The 22,586-nt window shown below is 42.1% G+C and overlaps 1 protein-coding gene across 1 annotated transcript in view; it reads left to right on the top strand.

Moving 5' to 3' along the window:
• The window catches only part of LOC104046960 (cytosolic phospholipase A2 epsilon-like), a 44,302-nt gene extending 22,144 nt beyond the window's left edge, over positions 1-22,158 (top strand). Inside the window, exons 4-21 of the mRNA XM_064462339.1 lie at positions 1,866-2,002; positions 2,822-2,950; positions 3,628-3,668; positions 4,238-4,280; positions 4,704-4,767; positions 5,698-5,867; positions 5,992-6,087; positions 6,654-6,840; positions 8,391-8,566; positions 10,081-10,217; positions 10,519-10,744; positions 12,143-12,257; positions 12,670-12,807; positions 14,547-14,654; positions 15,524-15,712; positions 16,610-16,776; positions 17,489-17,675; positions 20,670-22,158. Of these exons, the coding sequence (XP_064318409.1) occupies positions 1,866-2,002; positions 2,822-2,950; positions 3,628-3,668; positions 4,238-4,280; positions 4,704-4,767; positions 5,698-5,867; positions 5,992-6,087; positions 6,654-6,840; positions 8,391-8,566; positions 10,081-10,217; positions 10,519-10,744; positions 12,143-12,257; positions 12,670-12,807; positions 14,547-14,654; positions 15,524-15,712; positions 16,610-16,776; positions 17,489-17,675; positions 20,670-20,980 (2,621 nt within the window). The 3' untranslated portion in view covers positions 20,981-22,158. The remainder of the gene's footprint in view (positions 1-1,865; positions 2,003-2,821; positions 2,951-3,627; positions 3,669-4,237; positions 4,281-4,703; positions 4,768-5,697; positions 5,868-5,991; positions 6,088-6,653; positions 6,841-8,390; positions 8,567-10,080; positions 10,218-10,518; positions 10,745-12,142; positions 12,258-12,669; positions 12,808-14,546; positions 14,655-15,523; positions 15,713-16,609; positions 16,777-17,488; positions 17,676-20,669) is intronic.
• Positions 22,159-22,586: the final 428 nt, after the last annotated feature.

The following is a 22,586-nucleotide window of genomic DNA, read 5'->3' on the forward strand; positions in this document are numbered from 1 at the left end:
GAGTCTTGTTTTATACACAGTGTGATTGAAAGCTGGAATTTAAAAAAGGATAGAGCATCTCAGTTTTGATTAAGAAGAAGAAAGGAAAAGAATTGGCCTTTGCAACTACAGCAAAAAATACAGAAATGTGTCCTTCCTGCACCCTATGATGGCCAGAAACAAAAAAAGGAGAGAAATTATGTCTCGGATCAGTTTAACATTTCTGAAGTACCTCCCATCTCAACCACTTTGGTGATTTTGGGGACACTGGACTCATGTTTTTGGAACACAGGAGACTGGCAGTGATAAGTGCATTAATCACAGCAGGGATGGTCTAGACAACCTGAAGCTATGTTTGGTTCTTGGCTTTGGTACAGGCTTCCTATGTGTTCTTGAGAAACTCCTTAGATCAGAGCCAGCAATACCACTTATCAGGCTGAGTACATCACAGCTCAGCAGGCTGTCAGCCAGCGCAGACAGGGGAGGTGTTTCTGTTATCAGACAGATAGGTAATCACAGCTCTCCCACAAGTTGTACATTGAATCTTACACCAGTAATTGCCAAAGTCAATATATTATTCTGTTGCTTAGATTATGTAAAAATATGAGATACTGAAATGTTGCTTGTGGAAATAATTTCAAAGACAGAAAGGCAACACCCATCCTTCGTGAGGCAAAACTCCCAGCAGTGTCAAGAAAGTCCTTCAGATTCAGAGTGAAGGGTTACCTGGGAACCTCCCTGACTGACAGGCATCATCCTCCAGGGATGTCCCAGTCACTGGGCCTCTGCATTTCAGGCAACACCTTATATTTAGCCTAAGTATCCCAAAGCAATATATCTGATATCTTGATAAAAGTACTAGGGTGAACTTTCTTCTAACCTTGAGAAACAGACTCAAGACCTGTGCTGTGCTTACAGGTAGTAAGTGTTTGTCTCTCTGCTCATGAGGTAGTTATCTCTATTGACGGCCATGGGACCAAGTTTCTCCCCTTCTCCTCTCTTCTCACCAAGGCTTGTGTTTGCACAACAGGATGGATCAGCCCTTTCAGTTGCCTCTGGAAAAGTTCCTGTCCAAGGTCTGAGAATCTCTCTGGCGTTTGCTTGGTTCATGGTCTATGGGTAGATGATCCCTTATAATAACTGCAACCTCGCTCCCTTCATCCACAAGATCCAAATCCTCTCTGCCACTTCATCTTTCCTGGGAAGGGATGTGGAGTAGGAAATAGCTTCCAGATCTTTGAGGCATCAGCAAACACCAGGAAAAGGCTCCAGCTACCTATTGACCTCCTGCAGAAGCAACTGTACTGCTGGTAGGCCTCTCCCTTCCTACCCTACCTAAGGAGACAATGCTCTAGGTAGCTGGAATAATTAATTTTCCGTCATGAAGGGTTCATAACCAGGTATGCCAGACATTTATTATCTGAATCAGACTCAAACATGATCCTTTTAAGATTTCTCAGAAAGCTAAAGTGACACAGAGACAGTTCACACTCAATCTCTCTCAGGGTCTGAGGCTCACTCTGCTGCATCAATCGCAGTTTCTCCTCCTGCCAAATTCGCAGAGAGCTGGAACAAGGTTGATAAGGGACCATATAAGACTCCTGGCTATTCATATTGTTCTGTCCACTGGCTAGGACTGTATTTTTTTAAAATTCTGTAGGATTGTGCATAGCTATTTGAATACTCTGCTTATTAAAAATAGTGTTGTGACGAACAACAAATTCATTTCCATCCAGCTGTGTGATTTCTCTCTTCCCGGTTTGGCCAATGTATATCAGAAAGAACTGGCCATCTCTCATCCATGTTCAAGCTACAGAGCATTTCAATGCCTCCGCTGCTTGTGTTGTGCTTCCACTGCCAGATATTTTTTGCCTATGTTTCTACAGTAAGCCAATCTGATTGCTATGTGAGCCTCTGGTTGCCAAATGCTTTGGATGAAAAACTCCACACCAAAACCATAAAAAACTGCAGAAATCCCGTGTGGAATGAAACTTTCTACTTCCGAATACAGAGACAAGTCAAGGTACACAAACCAAAAACTCTCGTCTTCATCTCATCTCTAAACAGCTTCTTTTGGTTTAGCCCAAAACAGGACGTCATGTCCTCTAATGCTTTTCTGAGTTTACTTAAAATACCCCTAGCAAGCTGGAGGAAAACAATTTTGACTTTTGCTGGAATCCACTTCTCTCCTAACAGATGGTTATTATTTATATATCTGAATGTGAACCTGACCTCCTTGGAGAAGGCTGATGGAACCTATGACAGAGTGCCAACACAGAGAAACTATGAAATAAAAATAAAAAACCAACACTATAACAGAAAAACACATCTTTCCCTGAGAGGACAAGAAATAACGGCATATCAATGCCAGGAAGCTGCTAAATTCTAGCATGATTAAGATCGTTACTCAGTTTGCTGCTGATAATTATACTACACTCAAATAATACCTACAAATAGGTGGCTGGAAGTGGAAAGTCCAAGCACTTAGAAAAGTGATTATTAATATGAAGTGACCTTTATTGCCCATGTTTATAAGGGGCAATATAGGATTTCTGGCTATCTATATTCCTTCCTAAAAGATTGCTTTTTTTGGTGAGAGCAACTTAAAAGCATAAAAGGTGACCCAAGAAAAATCTCAGTTCAGCCTTAATTGATGAGTCTAGAAGCTGTTTCTTATAAAGGAGGTTACACTCATTTTCTTACTCTTCCTTGTGACACTTTGCCGTCAATACTTTTCTGTTTCCTCACTTGTAAAGCAGGCTCTGAACCTGAAAGAGCTGCAGAATGTCATACTTCTTGAGTACATGCTAACAAATTGGATGTTTATTATTTATTCCCCCAGAATATTCTGGAAATTACTGTTTCTGATGAAGACATCATTCATGATGATTACCATGCAACTGTGCTTTTTGATGTAGCTAAAATCCCCCTTGGGGAAAGAGTGCTGACAGCATTCCTGCTAAAGCCACAGGTAAGGCTTTTAATACCTCTTGATGTCCATTCTCTCCCCTCTGATTAAAGAGGTGTGCTGGCTCTTCTGCCTTTTACCACCAGGACTAGCTTGGTGGTAAAGATGTAACAAAATTTATTAAAACCTTAGAAATTGCACACCAGTGCCAAAATAGATGGCCGTCTCAAATTCCTCAAATTCAGTTTCCTCTGGCACAGATTATGGCCAAATTCCCAAGCCCCAGAGCAGATGCAATTTTAGGGAATCTTTGCACTTTTAATAATCTGACAGAAAATGACAGAGTTTATCTAATCCTCACAAAGATCATAAAAAGAAAACCAATACAAGGACGGGGAAATGGCCTGTTTCCACAATGTTTTACTGAACACTTAAGTCTCAGCATGCTGCGTTCAGCACATGGAAGGTGGCAGAGAAGAAAGTGGAAAATAAAGGTTTGCTAGGGAGACTTGTAAGCACAAAGCACCCTTTGTTCTGCTAGTACAATTGAGATCTTCTTTTCCTTGGGGAAGGAAAAGCTGCTTCTGTCTTCTAATGCTGACAATAACAAGCACAAAACAGGATATTGTTATTTATTAAAGCATAAAGGAAACTGTGCTTGCAAAAACGTGGGTCACTTTGCAAACCTCTGCACATACTAATTGAGACTCCTTAATTATTTTTTTTTCTCTCATTTTCAGAGGACGGAGGAACTCGAAGTTGAGTTTGTATTGGAGAGCATGTGAGTAAAACCCCATTATTACGGAAGCAGCAGCTTGGATAGGTGGATCAGTGCTGAGAAACCTTCTGTACACCCAGTATCATCTTAATAGCTAGATTCACCCTCTTTCCAAATGTAATGTGTGCATCAGCAAATCATTGTAAGAAAGGAGAACGCTATGATGCGGAGAATGAGTTCAGAATTTTTAATTCTGTGACTGTCTCTTAAAATTTATATATTACGTACATAGTTTGGAGTTGGTTTTCTAGGGCTGGTAAATCCCACTGCAGTAAGTCTATAGATTTTCTGGAGAGGATTCTCTGGGCAGCTGATGGTAGGAGAATGTTGCTACCTAATCTGTGACATATCTATGCTATTAAGGCTGTTACAAGAACTTTCCAGGTGCTTTATTGCAATTGAATCATTTCTACTAGGCTGTTATGTGGGGTCTAGTGATAAGGGAGCGTACCTCTACAAGCAATGGGAAGGAGCAAATAAAAAAAATATTAAGAGAGAAAGATGTGTCCTGTTCAGGACAGTGTCCAGATTATATTGTTTATAAATACATATTATTTGTTCTTGTTTTCTAGCCCGGATCCTCCTGAAACCATCATCACAAATGGGGCAATAGTGGTAAAATATTATTTGTTTTGTTTTCTTGTGTTCTTTCCCACATCATTCCTTACCTTATCTGACTACGATGGCAGTGAGGGAAACATGACAAGTCTTCATTCTTTAGTGATACTTTTTCTCTTAGGAGCTTTCTCTTTGAGGAAGCCAGCACAATTCCAGAGGAGCCTGCAGACAGCTATCCTTTTCCTTTGATTTGCCTGCATCCATTGAAAATTACAATGTGTTTATCGTAGCACCACCTTCCCGTGTGACCGCGTAGTTAGTTCTCACTTTCACTGGGTCTGGCAGAAGTCTCCAACACATTTGGCCCCCACATTTGAGCAGTGACGCTTCCTACAAAGGCTTCTCCGGCATCTGCTGGCACTGGTGGTGAGATGGCTGGATGAGCAACCTAATTCTCTGTCCCTACCCCATCTCTTCTAGAGTCGTGAAGTAGCCTGCTTGGAAGTTCACTTGGACAGCAGGATGAAAAAGAAGCATTTTTCAGGTAAGCTTATTAATTCTTTACCTGAATATTAGTGATTTTAGCCCCTCTAACAATGCCTAGAAATTGTATCATCCAAATACCAAGGCTTTAATTGGCCACCTCTAAGGCAATTTGTAAATCTTCCCAGTAGGGAGTGCTACCAATTGTGCAGCAGGTGTAGGTTCAGGGTTCTGACTTCGCAGGGAGCCTTGTGCCGGACTAGAAACAATATCAGATGCTTGAACAGGTATCTAAACCCCAAGCTGAGATCCTGAAAACCTCTGCTGTAGTACTGCTAAACCCTGGAGAAGCTTACTTCCCTAGGTGCAATAGTCCGTGGCCTTAACTTTCCTCGGGATCTCTGACAGGTCGACTCTGCATGCGCACAGAAACACCTAATTTTTTGCAGGGGTTAGCTGCTCAGCAGCTGGCTCCCATCTGGCCCTGATCAAGATCCAGATTCCAGAAGTTCCTCTGCCCACATCCCCTGAGGGGCTGGAGCTGGTAGGCAATCTCAGAGCATGCATAACACACACCAGCAGGATTAGCTGACCTCTTTATATAAACAGGGTCATCTGCTGCAGAGTCAGATCTTATTTCAGGGGACTGAGGACTTCTGTTGCTCATTATTTGGCCTGGGATGAGATGATTTACATGCAAAGTACCTGGTTGCATTCACCATGTCACGATGCAACTGCAATAGAAATGCAGCAGTCTAAAATGCAGTACCATTCATATCACACTCCCACCTGGCTTCTTGTTTAGCCCATTATAAAGATACAACGACCTGTAATGTTTGGGTCTTGGATCACTTTCAGAAGACAGCTTTCTAAATACAAAGGCAGAAGAGAAGGGGTTTGTTCAAAGTTACCTTTTGCTCCTTTTTTTCCCTTTCTCTCTTTTTTGCAATTAAAAGTAACTTTGTGTGTATATTTTCTCTCATTGTTTCAGAAAACGAGCTAACATTTACAGTGAGAGGATCCTTTGAAGAAACTCAGACAGCTTCGGTGGGCTGTGACTCCAGCTCCCCTCTCCAAGGACCCATTTTCTTCCACTATGCCAAATACAAGCAACCTTCTCTGGATGTTGTACTCACAAAGAAGAGGAGGCTTCCCACCTTTGTACGTTGCCCCAGAACACGGTAGTCAACACAGACAGTCCTTTGATCTGACCTTTATGTGTGAGTAGGCAGCAAGAGGAGAACATCTCTGTCTTAACCAAAAAGCACTCCATCTTCCTTTGCAGTGCGCTTGTGTGCCACGGAGAGCAAGAAGGAGCAGAGGCATCCCCCTGACTCTCCCTCTGAAGTCACTCCCCTCCAAGTGGGAAGTAGTTGGCGAGGTAAGTTGACACTGGCCAAGAGGAATCCTTTGCAAGCTTTTAAAAACTGTTTCTGGTTCCCAAGAAGCAGAAACTGAAGACTGCAGGGAAGAATGTCACGGACTCCTGACAGATGTTTTGCAGAAGACCTTTATTGTCAGCTTTTCATTGCTTACACACCTTTTCGACACATTCCTCATGTGGTCATGCGCACAAACAATTTCTGTTATTCACCCGCTAGCTCTAAACACGCGCCTTACGCTACATTCTAATAGGCTGCTCTATTCGGTTTTGCTTACTTAAATTCTTCTCGGCATTTCCCAAATTCCTGTTTCTGTCTTTTACTGCCGCATTGCTTCCATTCAAGGACGTGTCAAACTGTGCTAAGTTACTTGCAAGTTCACCCCCCACAGAAGACCACCTCTCTTTACAGAGAGTCGGTTGTTTTCTAACCTTCCTCAAATCTAGGGTGATGCATAACGAAGTCAATTATTTGTAGCAAAATAAAATGGGAAATCCAGGGCAGAAGGAGGAAGAATGTCTAAGGTGTTGCTCGTGCTCCTCCTGCTGCCTGTGTCCTTCCCCAGGCTGGAGGTCCCTGGGTGCCGCTAGGACAGCGGGGTGAGGTTGCGGCCTGGCACGCTGCCACGGGGGGCAAACCTGCGCCACACTTACTGGGTGCTCGGCCTCTTCGGCTTCCCCTTGTATCTCGTATTGTTGAGAGGGAGACTTCAGTCTCAAGACTCGTGTTTAATGGTGGACCCTTCCAGGGAGGTGAGGTGTAGCTCTGCAGCAATTCTGCTACTTATCTGTGAGTACCAGCGCGAGCTACACCTGAGTTTCACAAAACAGAGAGAAGATGCAGACTATAGATGATAATAATAAAGTCTTAATTTATTAGATCTTTATTAGCATTAGGTACTAATGAAACATCGAGAGGAGACACTATCTCCCAGTCTCAGTTTACAAAAGTTCAGAGCTTTGTAGACGTAAAGATGACCCAAAAAAGCTATACCTGAGTGGAGGGGGGGAAAGACTTTTTTAAAATAAAATATCAATATTCATAATTTTACCTTTTTCTTTTTCAGGACAGAAAACTTGATTTGCACTTTAAGGTGAAAAAATGGTAAGATAACTTACCTATCTTCCTTCCATGGTTTTTTCCCTCAATTCTTTGAACTTGGATAGTTGTCAGTCAAGTTCCAATCCCTTTATTACTGCCTGCATCCTGAATGTTGGCTCATTGAACGTTCATCATTTCAGGCTATAAAATAAATGGACTCAGTACACAATGCAGAGATTTTCGGTGGCCGTGAGTTTATGTAATGGGACTATGCAGTGAGTTAAGAAAAGGTTCTATAAAGAACATGCCGATTTTCTACTGATATTTTGCTGCAATCAAAATTATGTGCTAAGGGCCACTGTAGACATTCTTTGATACCTCCACAAATTATTGCCAAATGCAGACTTTCAATAACAGCAGCATTTCAAAACTAATTGAAAGAAACTTTTCTGTTTCCTGAGGTCAGAGAAAAAAAAAATGAAAGTGCCTGGTCACTCTAGGGTATGAAAAAAATGGAAATAACGAAAGTACCTGTATTTATTTTTTTTAATGTCTACTCAAAAAGATAAATGCAAATTAACTCAATTAAGTGATTGCTTATTTCTAAACAATGGGAACACATTGTGTATTTTGAGATATGGCGAAGGCCTTAGTAAAATTTATAAGGTGAATACGTAACACTATGCAGGACGTTCTCTTCCCTTACAAAAGCAGGTGCACCTTCTATCACGCTGTTTCTTTTCAGTAAATATGCTATGAGACAGACATACATTTTACAGCTGTCATTCAAAACCTCTTCATTACCACACCTAAGATTTTCACAGCAGCTTCCAGACTGCACCTATAGCGCTTACAGATATTCATAAATGACTATATGCACCCCCACCCAAGAAAAATCTGAATACAGAAGTCCACAGCTTCAGTCCACGCTTCGCAGGTATCAGTGGAAGTTTGCGCAACTTTTGAAGGTGTGTTTAAAAGCTGCCTTTAAAACACTGCCCTCCGCAGGCTTTGGCTTTGTGTCTGGCAGGGAAACAATACTTGTGGATATATTACTTGTTGCTTTTAGATATATTTAATTTCAGGCATACTCGGCGAGGAGAAAAACAAAAAAAGAAACCCTCTCGGTCCAAAGGAAGACACACTGTTGCTCTCCAGGAACAAACTAAAACATTTCATCTCTTCCTGCTTTGCTTTATATAGACCTGATGGTGAAGGCACGTCTATTCATGAAGTAGAAGCAGTTAAAATGCTGAATTAGTCTATAAATGGGATGTCAATTACCTGATCCTCTGTTCCAGCCAGCAGGACCTAGATGTACGCCTGGGGTTTGACCTGTGTGCCCAGGAACAGGATTTCATTTGCAAGCGGAAGAAGGTGGTTGCAGCTGCTCTGAAGGACATTCTTCAGCTGGAGGATGACTTGCAGGATGATGAGGTACCTGAGACTTAATTATTCTCTGCTTTCTCCACAGCTGAGTGTCAAAACATAGCATTTTTGTTCAATTCCCATTTTCCTGGAAAGAGAGTACAACTTCACGTGCAAGCTATGGCTGACTTCTTTTCTCTATTCTAGGGAAGAAGTGAGTATTTATAGGGAACATTAATTAAAATCTGTAGCCCTGTTGCTACAGGAGCTAGCTCTGTGTTGAGCAGCAGTCTGCAAAATAATGCAGAGAAGGGCTAGGTGCTCTCAGGATCAAAGCCAAAGCTTCTTTTAGGCCTCAGAGTCATCTTGGCCAGATCTAAGCCATTGATTCAGCACTTCTATCCCTCACGGTTCAAACTGGACTTTATTTTGTTCTGCCTTTTGCGCTGGCCTTTAGGCTCCCATTGTGTGAGCACAGCATGCTGCCCTTCTGACTTCATCACCTGCTGCAGCTAGAGCGTGCGCTTGCTTGGCAAATGGGAGTGATAACAGAGGGCCCAAGGTGGGGAGAAATCAGATTTCTCTCTTTTAATTATGCTCCCATGACTGCAGTGTGAAGCCTGAACTCAGATGCAGAGATGACAAATTTCCCTTGTTTTGCCCTAAACTAAGCTCAGCAGTTTTTTTGCACAGCCGGACTTTCACACACAAAAGACCTTGCCTTTAAATGCCAGCACCATACCGTAGGCCATTTCCTTCCCCTCAGATGTAGAGGCACCCATACTTCCCTGCAGAACAACCTCCCTAGAGCCTTCTGATGATTTGCACAAGAGATTAATTCACCCCAGTGCATGGTAGCTATCTTTACTGTTAACAGAGACAATTAATATTTACGGATTAATCCTTCTTCTAAGACTACCAGACCCTGGGTTTCTGAATCATCACAGAAAGAAGTATGTATGCTCACTTGCATACCTAGTATTGTATGGACATACGTGGCAGATGGAGCGAGTAGGGTTTCTCTTTCCCTCCAGCAACTGTAAAAGGGGGTGGTGTCACCAGCCTCTGGTCTCAGGGGTTCCGAACTGGTCTGTGCTCTTAAACACATCAGCCATGATACATATATTATGGCCTGTGAAATAACTATACAATAGTAGAAATCGGCTTTAGCAAACTTCAGTAACACAGAGGTTCTTACTACTCACATGGAAACCGTGAGACAGCACCTATGTTTTCTGGTCTGTTGCATCTGACAAAAATCTGGTTCGGATGACAGGAGGTACCACTTCCTCTAGTTTTTTGCTGGTCTGTGTTATTGGTTTTGCAATAGAACACATGATGTTTGAGAGGATGGGTTTCATATCCTTAGGATACGCACAGCTGCTTGGCAGAGGAGGCATGAAGTATTTCTTATCCCTTCTATGCCCCATTATTAATTCATGTTTTTCTTCTCCTTGCAGACTGGTGGCAACGCAGCATCTTTATTACTTCATCAGTGCTGTAACTTTCTCTTTTCTAATCAATGATGTCTCTTGCCCTTCTCAGACCATGTCACTAAATACATGTATTTTGGGATCGAACAGGTACCTGTGGTGGCAATCATGACAACGGGTGGTGGAACCAGAGCTCTGACGGCCATGTACGCTCACCTTCTCAGTGTGCAGGAACTGAATGTATTGGACTGTGTATCATACATCACTGGGTTATCCGGCACAACATGGTAAGACCAAGATAAGCAAAGTCTTCACAGGAATTTTCTATATGTGACGTCAAGGAGTGATTTGCAGTTGTATCATCCTTACTATCAGGAAAGGACTTTCTTTTCTTTTTCTGATGCAGCTTTTTCTTGTTTTCTTTGGTGGGTATTTGCCAGCAATTGGCATTAATTCAGTCCAAATTAAACATGTGGTTGATACCACGCACCCATGTGTTTTCATGTAAATCAAGGCATGATAACTTCCCAAAGCTCTGCTTCAGAACTCACTTTTTTTCCTTATGTCTTTCTTTTTTTTCTTTTTTAGGACCATGTCAAACTTGTATGAAGATCCTGACTGGTCCCAAAAGGATCTTAAGGAAACACTCAATGATGTCCGAAAGCATGTGCTCAAAAATAAGTTCTTCACTTGTTTTGCCCCCAATCGTCTGAAATACTATTTGAAAGAGTTGTGCCAGAGGGAAAAGGAAGGACATCAGATATGTTTCACAGATCTGTGGGGACTCATCATTGAAACCATGTTACATGAAAAGGTACAACAGCAGCACCTTTCTTTTCAGATTTGCATATTTAGTGAATATGGAGGTGAGGGCAGACAGTAAATCAAGAATTGATTGAGATCGGAAGGGACTTCTGGAGGTCATCTTGTCCAACAGCCCCGCTCAAGCAGGGTCAGCTAAAGCTGGTGCCCTGAACCACGGGCTTTTGGATATTTCCATAGGTGAAGACTCCACCACTTCTCTGGGCAACATATGCCAGTGTTTGACCACCCTTAAAGAGGGGTATTTTGCTTCCTTCCTTGCTTGTTTGTTTGTTTTTCAGATAGATGCCTAAAGCGTGTGGCTTTGTGGTATCATCCTTTGTGTTTGTTGGCTGCATTACGCAGACCTTAATATCGCACCTGGTACAGAAAGGGTGGGGATAAAAAGAAATAAAGGGAAACTTACAGTATGAATAACTTTAAAATGAATTCACATGTAAATATTTAAATGAAAAACCTGCAGTTCTTTTACAAGAGCTGCACAGTGTGACAAGGCAAAGAAAAATCACAAACCCAAACCCAAAGACGGTATCTCTGAGTCGTTAATGGGATTACGTCACCCTATAAATATTTCCATTAAAAGGCAATGTTCAGGCTCTATTTTAGTGTTCCCAATAGGCCATTTATACTTAAGAAAGAGAAAATGTTCCCCCCTGTAATACGAATAACTCCACACACATCCAAATTTCTACAACGTGAGCACAGCACAGCGCGAGAGGCTCCCTGGGGTGGCTCAGCAGGGAGCTGTGAGTGTCCCCGCCGTGCCACAGCCCTGTCCCCCGGACTTGCACCACCCACGGGAAGCCCAGCGGCACAGCCATCCCTCCAAGGGCTGCTCCAGCAAGGGGAGCACCTGCAGCTCTTCTTTGAGGAGGGTCTGAGCTCAGCACCCTCTCAAGCCTCGGCACAGCTCCCATACTGTCCTGCCCTTTCCACCCTGCCTGACTAGGCAAGACGCTCCGCATCAGAAGCAGTAAGGGTCAAGGCTCACTGAATATTAATTAATTCTGTCTGAGGCTGAGATGATTTTCTGGGCAGTCAGGGCAGGGCGTACTCCTTCTGAATGACATGTTTCATGCCAAGAGCGCTTTTCAAATATTCCCAGGCATTTTCCTGAAATAAATAATGTGAATAACAACACTTTGTTCCTACCATTTAAATCTCAGATTTTTTCAGCATATGAATTTAAATTAGGACTATTTGTGTGCTGAAGTGCTGGGGCTAGGGAGGTTTGGAGATAGGGATGATAGTACCTCTCTGAACTAAACTGGTGAGAAACATCCTTGCTGGAGTCCAGTATGCACTGTGTTGTCACAGCCCAGACTTAGATGAAGTGGGAGGCTCTTTGTGTCATCTAACTGTCCTCAGCTACTGTCCTTCTTCAAAACAGGAGGACTCCCATAAGCTCACAGATCAGCAGCAGGCACTAAATCAAGGTCAGAATCCCCTGCCCATCTACCTCTCTCTCAATGTGAAGGATAAAATCAGCGACCAGGATTTTAGAGGTAATAATACTCCAGAACTGCATTTAAAGTTTAATCCCTGTAGGGGTCAATTCAGGCTTAGGTAAAGAAATCAGTTCAATGCACAAATCCTCTAAAGGGCTAACCCACTTGAAGAGTAGAATTTTAATAGTTAAATTTTTTAACGTCTTAGTATATTCAGCTGGATTCAGGATCAAAAGTAGAATGATGGAGGACATTATAACAAAATTACCTCAGCAATCTAAAGCCTGCAGAGAAATTTAGATGTAAGAGGACAATTCACTCTTCATGTTCAACACTGTGAAATTTACAGTGAATAAATGTTTGCAAGTTAGAAATTAGTCTGCCTTAACCTGGCCAATATCATATGTTTTATTCAACTAAGTTGTGCATCTGCTGTTGTAATAAGTCTGTCTTGTGCTTTTGCTTTCAGAATGGGTGGAATTCACCCCTTATGAGGTAGGATTCCCGAAATATGGTGCCTTCATTCATGCAGAAGACTTCGGTAGTGAGTTCTTCATGGGTCGCCTGATGAAAAAAATCCCAGAATCCAGAATCTGCTTTTTGGAAGGTGACTTGTTGCTCCATGAAAATGTAATGTAATATAATATAATCCACTCCTGCAGAAACCCTGCTTCTGAAATGAAGCAGTTAGTATATTTTTTATCTGCCAGAAGCAGTATATGGTAAAATGTTAGAACTGATAGGAGGTCGCTATCTGCAGGATTTTGTATTTTCTCTGTAATTTTATTCACCTTAATAGGTTTATTTGATTTCATTTGTGGTTATGCTTACTGACATGAGGCCTTCATAATACTTATACGCCTTTGTCAGCAACAAAAGTTGTGTAACATTGCTGCTAAGTTAAATCATCGGTCTCTTCTGCAGCCTGAGTTCCTAAAATACAGCCTTTTATCTACAATGTTCCTGCCACAGCTAACTCTGATTAATGCTCCAGGATAACACTTCCATTTCAGAATGCAAATAGGTCCTAATATTTACCTTTTTTCCCCACTTGCATAAGAACGTCAAAAGCAGTAAGGCAATCTTTTTTTCCCTTTGCAAAAGCAATCTCTTGCCTCATTCCGCCAATTGCATAAAGGAAGTTTCAGGGTTTTTTTGAGAAGTTAAGACTGTTTGCTGTGTGGAGATTTCACTACAGCTAGTGGTGAGGTGTCAGGAAGCAGTCAGAATCTCCCTGTCCCCATCTGCAAAATCAAACAAGGTACCCAGGTCTCCCCTTTTGTGCTCAGAAATGCCAGCAGGCCATCAGCCCCCTTCCTACGCCTCCCACCTTGGCACTTTCTTCTTCCTTTCTCTAAAGCAATGCTGGGATTTTTGTGTCCCTGTTCCTGCCAATGACCCAGAATCTCCTCATTCAGGCAACGTTACTTATTTCAGTGACGCAGTTATTTGAAAGGTTTTCAGCAATTCCTCTGCACCCCAGCGCCCGAACAGAGCAAGGACTGACTACATAGGCCCTGCAGCTCTTTCCTGCATGGCCGAGCCCATCCGTCTGACTGCAGGCTGACATGGCGGGGTCAGGCAATCGCCAGGCTGCTCAGGTGCAGCCTCTTCCATCCATCGCTCAGTTCCTCCTTAGAGCACCAGGTTTAGTTCTGCAGTTCGGAGGGTTCAGGCCCACCCAGCACATCTAACCGTACCAGATAATGGGGTTTTCTCAGCCCGAAAGATGACGGTAGATAGGTGACAGTCTGGACTGCCATCAAGTTTGCTACACCTGTTACTAAAGGAGCTTGAAAATGTAACCCAGATATGCCTTAAAGCCTCAAAAATCAGAAGTCAAATCAAAAGACTCGTACATTTACGCTTTCTGTTTTCAAAACTTTTAAGTCACCTTCCTCAATCTAAGGGACATTAGTGTAAGAATCCTGCATGTTTTGTACTTGACAGTTCTGCATGGCAACTGCATACCTGTAACAGGATTATGCTAGAAATATATAAAACCTTCAGAATTACAAATGCTGAGAACTTGGGGAATAAGACAGGTGGAAAATGTTAAGATGTATTTGACAAAGCGTTATTTGCCACATAACAAAAATGAATGTGTTAGCAACTGTACTGAAAATGCTACCAGCCCTCTTAATATATCCCAATAAATTAGGTTCTTTGTATACATTATGGATTCATATGCTAATTCATAGAGACATTCCCTTTTATTTGTGCACTAAAATAATGTAACGAATAAAGTTTGCTGGAGAATGCAGAAGGCACTGAAGGTCATTGTGAATGAAAACACTTCCAGGTCTTTACCAGTCTACTTTCTGTCAAATATGCCCTATGCCACAGGAATCTGGAGCAGTGTATTTTCCTTGAATCTTATGGATGCTTGGTATATATCTGTTAATTCAGAAGACTTCTGGCACAAATGGACCCGAGACAAAATTACTGACATAGGTGGGTTAGTCTTATACCATTATGTTATTTTACTGTCTCTCTTTTTCTTTCTTTTACCCTCTGTGCTGCTATTCTCTCACAGAATTTTTCAAAGCCATTTTGGAATTCCCTTTTCAAGGCTTCCTGTAATCCACATGGAAACCAGGAGGAAATTCATGCCATGTATTGCAGTATGGCAATCATTTCAGTTGTGTGAGAAAAGAATCCACGGGATCTGTCACAGGAAAGGAAAAAAGAAGGAATGGCCCACATATGAGCCATTTTTAAAGCACAAGGGCTTTAAACTAGTCCTAAGGACGATATCTGCAAAACAGGCTACCAAATTAAGAAAGATCTGAAGGGTGGGATTTCAAGGAGAAACACGTGAGACAGGCATACTACAAAGAAAAAAGATGAAAAGGAGGAGAAATGTAGCAAAAAGGGTGATTTGTTTTATCTTTTTGCACTTGTAGGGGGTAGTTTCTGGTTGTTAAAACAAGGAGCTTTTAGTTGCTAGTAAGGAACATTAATTATGCTTGTGTGGTGAGAGATTGTGTGGCTGAGAGGTAAATTGTAACATGGAGTAGGAAAGGAAGGCAGGATAAGTGCAGGATATTTTAGTGGATAAAATCATAGAAAAGCAAAGGAAGTCATAATAGTTGAGACGAATTAATTTACAGTACAAACAAGGCCTTTACCACTGTGGACTTAGAAGAAGAAATGGATTTTTTCAAAGCTCAGCTGAAAAACTGTTAGATCTGTGGAGATCCTGGAAACAAAAAGAGAAAGAAGTCCCTGTTTTGCCAAACATGTTAAAACAAATTATGATTGCCCAGATTAACCTCACCAATGAGACCACATACAAAAACCTGTTATTCTTCCTTCTGCAGATGATGAAACCCTATTCCCTGCAAGACCAAATGAGCTGGATACTCGAGTAGTTTGTCCCACTGACAGCTTTTCAAACATCTTCCGAGATGTTGCCATGGTACGTCCAGCAGCTTCAGAAATCCATAACTTCCTGAAGGGCCTCCAGATGAACAACAACTACCTAGAGAGCGAGTTTTCCAAATGGAAAGGTATGGTAACAGCACCCTGGTTTAAACCACCCTTGTGAAAAAGAAACAATGCTAAAAGGGTTAGCGAGTAGACTGCCTTTTCGTTCTGCTCCCGTCCTCTGAAAATATTTGAAACTGTTTGTTACCAAAAGCTGAAACTAGCTAGCAGGAGAGGCTTCAAAAATAAGTTCTTAAAAATTTCATAGAAACTGGCAACTGATAGATGAGAAAGACCCTGGTTAGTCAGCCAGCGTATGTCTGGTGATGTGCCAGCCAGCCAGCCTGCACGCTTGTGGGATGGCACTGCTGCCGTCACACGCTGTCTCTTGCCCTGCCAGTTACTCAAGGGATGTGTGAGGGTGCCCTGTTTCATGTTACGGTTTCACTTAGAAGTAAGATACAACCTCTGTAGCAGTATTTCCTGTTACACAGTTTGGGAATTAATGCTCAGTCTGGTACTAAGTCTTCCATGTTGCACATGGGGGTATCCCCACCTCGGCTGTGTACTTTAGTAACCGCGTGCCTGTTCTGATAGTGCACAAGGCACCAAGCATCTTTAATCTTTCGTATGTTGAGACAATGAGGTGCCATTTTAATTTTTTCCATATTTTTAAAAAATGTCAACCTGATCAGAGTCACACACAAAACCAGGGGATGGAATTAACTCTATTCTCCTGAGCCCCAAGTTAATCCCTCTTAATTAGAGGAAAGCCAAAGAAATTGCAGGGTACATAGCGAAAAGAGGAAACCAGATGAGGAACCGAGAAATGACTGAACAGCATCTAATCAGCTACGTAGGTAAGTCTAAGACCCAAGAAAAGCTGAATTCTCTTTTTGTTAAAAATTTACTTTCCTCAGCTCATCTCTTGTATCTAGCACCACCCCCGAAAAAAAAAAAAATAAATGCTTCTTTTCTAGACTGTGAGCTTGACTCTCAGCCCAACCACCTGACAGGAGCAACAGACTACCTCATCCTGATCGATACAGCATTTGCCTTTGCTACCAGTTACCCACCCCTTATGAGACCAGAAAGGAAAGTAGATGTCATTTTGCATTTCAACTACAGTTCAGGCTCCCAGACAAGGGTGAGTCTCCTGTATTCTTCTTTACTGATATCTCTGTTTCATCACTGAGTTCCCAGAATGGCTGATCCTTTATTCATATTAACCTTTTTCCCCCCGGTATCTGGGAAGCGTAAATCTCACAGTTTACCAGGGTCACATATCTTTATTGAACAGAACAAGTGTTGTCAGTAAGTAAGCATTTAGTAAGCTGAATCTGTCCATTTTTATGTCTAAATGTGTTTTAGCTGATTTGAAGTCAGTCAGATGTTGAATGAATAAGCCTAAATGTATTTAAAAATTGTCTAAGACTTCTCAATCCAAACATACATATTCTTATGCACGGGAAAATGTACGTTCAGGACAATACAAGTGTAATGATAGAAAGGTTTGATGCAGAAGGCCAGATAAGCAAATAAATGCAAGCACAGTTTGGTTTTAGGAACTTTAAATACATTTAAAATAAAAAGCCCTCTGAAGGCAGAACTTTTAATACCCAAATGCGGGATGTAGATTTTTCAAAGACAGGCATGTAGACCCAGATCCATCCTATTTAACTCTGGCCTTCCAGATCTTGGTTCCATATACAGTCTTCAACACCTAAGTTGGGTACGTGCCATAACTTGTCAGAACTTGGTCCTTACCCCACAAACGTTCCCAGTGAAATTGGGTTTTGGTCAAATTTCCACATGTTCTGATGTTTTCGTTTGTTTTGTTTTCCTATTGTGGCAACCAGCCCCTGAAAGAAGCCTCTCAATACTTTGCAAAACAGGGAATTCCTTTCCCTACAAAGGTGCCAGATGATCAGGAAACTCCACACCTGAAGGAATGCTACATTGTTGGTGACAAGGAGGGCCCAGAAACACCTATTGTGATATTTTTCCCTCTAGTAAATGACACCTTCAGGGACTACAAAGCACCTGGTAAGTTTACAGCCACACCTCACATTAACAGAGGCAGTGGCTGCCTTCTTTCTCTTTTTCACTGTGCAATATCTGATCTTCAGATCAACCTGTAAACGCCAATTCAGACTCCCTTTGCTTAGATCTGAACCATAACAAGAAACTTAAAATATGTACATTTTCCTGGACAGTAGAGCAGCAGCTGGGGTCAGCCTTTGGCACACAGGCCCCTTTTCAGATTTTTCATCGGTAGACTGTAGAGTTTACTGATGAAAAGTATATGCTGTCTACCTGCAGTGGCAGAAGTTAGAAGGGTTATTTCCTCTCACACTTCTTATCCTTTCCCGTAAAAGAATGCTCTGGGGAACCCAAGGATTTGATTGTTTAAAATAATTTCCAGGCTTATAATTAAGCAGATAACCTTGAAAACAAAAGTGTGAACTAGCGAAATGATGAAAATGCAACACTGAGCCATGCCAACAGCTTCTGTTCACTTCAGTGAGTCCTACTCTGAAATTAAAGAGTTTCAATAGCAACATTGTCAGTCACCTGAAAAAGAGATGGTTTCTAAGTCCTGGTACCATATCCCATGACTCCATATTTACCTCTGTTGGTGCCAAAAGTCTCAGTTGCCCATTCTCCAAATGATAAAATTCCTAACTCATGCTATGAGAACACTTATTTTTTAATCACTTCAAAGCCCCACAATATACTGAAAACCAAAAGTTCTGGGCTTGTATACAGTACATTAAATTTAACAGCAAAACAAATGCAGAAACTACTGTCTCAATTGTATTAATTCTTTTCCTTTTTTTAAAAAAGCAATTAGTAAAAAAATCATACAGTACTTTTGCTTTGTAGATATTCAGGATTGAGTTCATTGCACATTTGAGTTATGCAGCTGGGGTTTTGGACGGGATTCAAATAGTCTAATGGTATTTATGCAGGTCCACACACAATTCTACTCCAGCTCTTAACACAGAACAAATAACTGAAAGGTTGGTTTTTATAGTTGCCCTTTGTAGAAAGAACTAGAGAAAGGAGAAAGAACTGGAACAGGAACTGAGAGCTGGCTTCTGTACTGCTCTGTGAGAGAGTCTGCATCCCCTCTCCCCCTCAGTGATTTCCAGAACTCTGGGATGTTATTTCTAATTCAGCTATCTAGTATCAGGTGAATGTCAGACGATATGCAGATGCTACATAACATGTCAACATAAATGATCAGGGAATCTAAAAAGGGCTGTTATTAGGTGTGTAGAAGATGTATATGAAGACCTGCATGATACCTGCACATCGAAGCAAGCCTGTGCTGCCTGACCGGTTCAGCTGGTAGCTGCAAGATGAGACTAAACAAAAAAAAGAGAGAATGGGTCCTTGTTGGGCCCCCACAGGTGAAGTCTTAGCTGAGCTGACATGGAAAGCCTCAGCCCATGCAGTTTTTTGGGAGGGCTGCTAGCTCTCAGCTGAGGGCCAACCTCCACGGTCGCAGGACAGATGCTGCAGAAAGGCCTGGAGGCTCTGGGTGGATGTCTGCCCTTTACTAGTGACAGGCAGAGATCAGCTTAATTTATAGCACTTCCATACTATACCCTAGCCCAGATCTAGACTGTTCAGCATCTGAAGTATTAGTTCGATTAGTGGCTTCTAATACTCTTTGAGTGCAGGCAGCGAGCGCTCACTTTTGCGGAGTTCAGGAAGGGCAAGTTTGCCTTGTATATCACTTTAAAACACCCTCAGCTCAGAGGGTACATGTTGCACCTACCCAAGTTTGGTGTACAGACCAGCTCAGTATGTGACGGTGACAAAACGGCAGCTAAATCAGAAACACTCACAGTGTCACTGTCTACAGTAGGTGGCTGGGTCGAAGCTGAGATCGGCTATTATTTTGAATCACAGGTGACTTACGAAGGTCCTAGAAAAACAAGTGAGGAGATGTGTTTTGCGTCTTCTGCACCCATGATTTTGTTGAGATTTGCAATACCCATGGTAGGCCCTGGGTATTTTTCTCCCTGACCAGCAACCTCCTGCGGAGGTCCCTATGAATATTTTCTCTGTGATAGCCTGCAAATAAACCTCTGCATTAGCTTTGAATCTGGTTTCTACTGTCAAATGAATTATAATAAATAGGTTAATTTTATTTGTCTTCAGATCCTAAGATATGATGGTTGTAATATTTCCTGAGATGACACTTGTGGGACTACCTGCCTAATTATTTTGCCTGGATCTGTAATGCATATGTTGGTTACCTTGAGGTGATGAAATGTGCATGAAAAGTTCTTTCAGTCTCCCTGCCAAATCCTACTGACCCAGGGAATATCAGGTTCACTCTCACTGTTGAGGTAATATAAAGCTTGTAGTTTTTTTACCAATAGTAGATAGCTCAAGGAAATTGCAGTAAATATTTGTGCCATCTGCTTCCAGGATGTGTCCAGATAATGGCTCAGTTAAGTCTTTCAGTTTAGATAATAGAATCTAGGTTTTTTAGGTCCGTTTTCTGTATTTTTTGATAATTCTTCCCAGTAGAAACCAAGAGTTGATGTAGCAGATTGTGCTAGGGGATGTGCTAGGTTGTGCTGGGTGGAAGAGTATCTGGCAGGTCATTGAGAAGGCAGGTGTGCTTTTGGAAAGCTTGAATCACAGAGATACATGGATTTTCAGCAGCCTGTTTCTGAAGGCACAGTAGTGAGGAAAATAAATGATGTAGAGTCAAAGATGGAAGATACAGGAAGTGGCAGTGGCTTCAGGCCCATCACCCAGAAAGAAACCATGCTGTCATGAGGTCCCTGCTGTAGTTATCTGCTTTGGGAGAAAGGACACAGGTGTACCTAGGACAACCCCTGCTCCCCTCACGACCACCAGCTTCTCCACCCCCTGCTGCCAACCAAATATCCTAGCAATAAAATGTCTGTGGAGGAAAAATTTTGGGTTGTGAACCACCATGTGTGTGCGTGCCTGAGGAACACCCGGACTCTAATCGCTTTTTGCTAATTAACCGAGTCATTGTTTGTCCCTTAGGTGTGAAACGTAGTCCCTCAGAGATGGCAGAGGGTGATGTTGATGTTGCCAATACCTGTGGTCCGTATTACATAAACAATCTGAGTTATTCAGAGGAAGATTTTGACAAACTGGTGAACCTAAGTTACTACAACGTCCAGAACAATAAAGGTTTGATTCTTCAGGCCTTGCGTACCGCTGTGGAGCGGAAAAAGCAGTACAAGAAAGAGCAACCACAGCAAAAACCACCCAGTAGAGATGGTATGCGTGTGTCTGATAGAGAGGGAACCCAGCATCTGGCCAACTGCCCAGCACTAGCAAGTATGAAATAAAGTATCTATGAATCCTGTTAATTAAGAAAAAAATGAATTTGATTAAGAAGTGAAGAAAAGCCAAAGAATGCTAAGAATAGCACTTTGTCACTGAAAATGCTAAAGCCTGTCTGTCAGTGAAGGGAATAAACACAAAAAACAGAGCTCTTCCTTAATGTGCTTCCTTCGTTGACAACCTCAGGAACATGGCTAGGTGAGGCTGTGCTCCACTCGTCCTTGCAGCCGTGACCCCTCAGTCCAAGGCCAAGATGCACGGACAAGGAGGCATGAGGAAGTTTACGCTGACCGTGTTTGTGCTCTACCTGTGCTATAAAAAGAGAGGATTGTCAGTCCAGAAATGCATCAGAGAACAAAATCCATTGTCTGTAAAACGAAGCCAAGAAGCTCGTTTGTGAACTAAGGAGTCTTTATGTGAATGTAAATAAATATTAAGCTTTGTATAGTAAAACACTTTTCTGGAGTCAGAGTTACAGCAAATAAACATTTTTCACAGCAAACACATTAAAGCCATTTCTTTTAGGTGCTTCTTCTTCTACTAGCAAGACAAAGTCAACATGCAGACTTAGTTCATAGCTGCTGAAAAACAACTGAAGCAGAAATTACACCTGCTCCAGACCTAGATGTGAACTGCCCCAGGATCCTGGGACCCGCTGAATTTAGGGTTACATTTAAGACCCATCTCTACAAGAACCAACTCACGCTGATTTATTTTATTAAGCTGGATGTAGGTGTTATTGATATATACCAAAGGTTTAAAGCTTTAACGTTTTTAGAATATTGCATCTGAAAAAAAACCACAAGAAGCACAGACAAAGCAGATCTAAAATTGTATACCTAATATCGCTCACCCAAATGCGATTTTTTAACTTGCTGTAGAGTATTGCAACTGAAGGTAATAGAACGTTAACTTTCAACTTTCTGATGCTTTGGTCATCACATTAACATGGCTCCTTCCAAGTAAGTGGTCTGTTTCTTTGACAGATGGAATCCCAGGTCCCTGTTTATCCTTTTTCTAAATTAATTCTTATTCAATGCTTTTGATTTATTTATTAGACATCTTGTACCTGCAAGCCCATGTTTCCTACAGGCTTCCCTGCTCCTTGGTTCTGCTCTAGTATCATTTATCAAGAGATCCTGTTATTGTGGGCCAAAAATGGAAGCCCTTCGCCCTTAGGACGGAGGGTCTCCTCCTAGGCAGTGCACAGAAACATAACCTTTCTGTTTACCACTTAGGTCAGTGAACACTTACCTGTGGTGCATACTACAGCTCCTGTATGGGCTCTATGCCCAGGGTTTACCTCTCATGGAAACAAGAGAGCAAAAGACGGTAGTCGTGCTGATGCGTGCTGGATCTCGTCGCAGTATAGGACAGGATGTAGCCAGAGGGCACAGCCAGACCTGGGAATTTGGAAGGGCTCCCAGGTTCCTGAATACAGTTAGAGCTTTATTGTCTGAAGGGCAAAAATTATCCCACTGACAGCAGGAAGCATCTAAGCAGGAAGTCTGAAGACAAGCAGAATGAGGTATGTGAGTGCAAACACTTCCCTGCTCTTCCTGCAGCTTGCCAGCAGCCACGAAGGGGTCACAGAGAACAATGAACACTCTA

This window comes from Phalacrocorax carbo, chromosome 10 (assembly GCF_963921805.1).
Source record: "Phalacrocorax carbo chromosome 10, bPhaCar2.1, whole genome shotgun sequence".
In the NCBI taxonomy this organism is placed as follows: domain Eukaryota; kingdom Metazoa; phylum Chordata; class Aves; order Suliformes; family Phalacrocoracidae; genus Phalacrocorax; species Phalacrocorax carbo.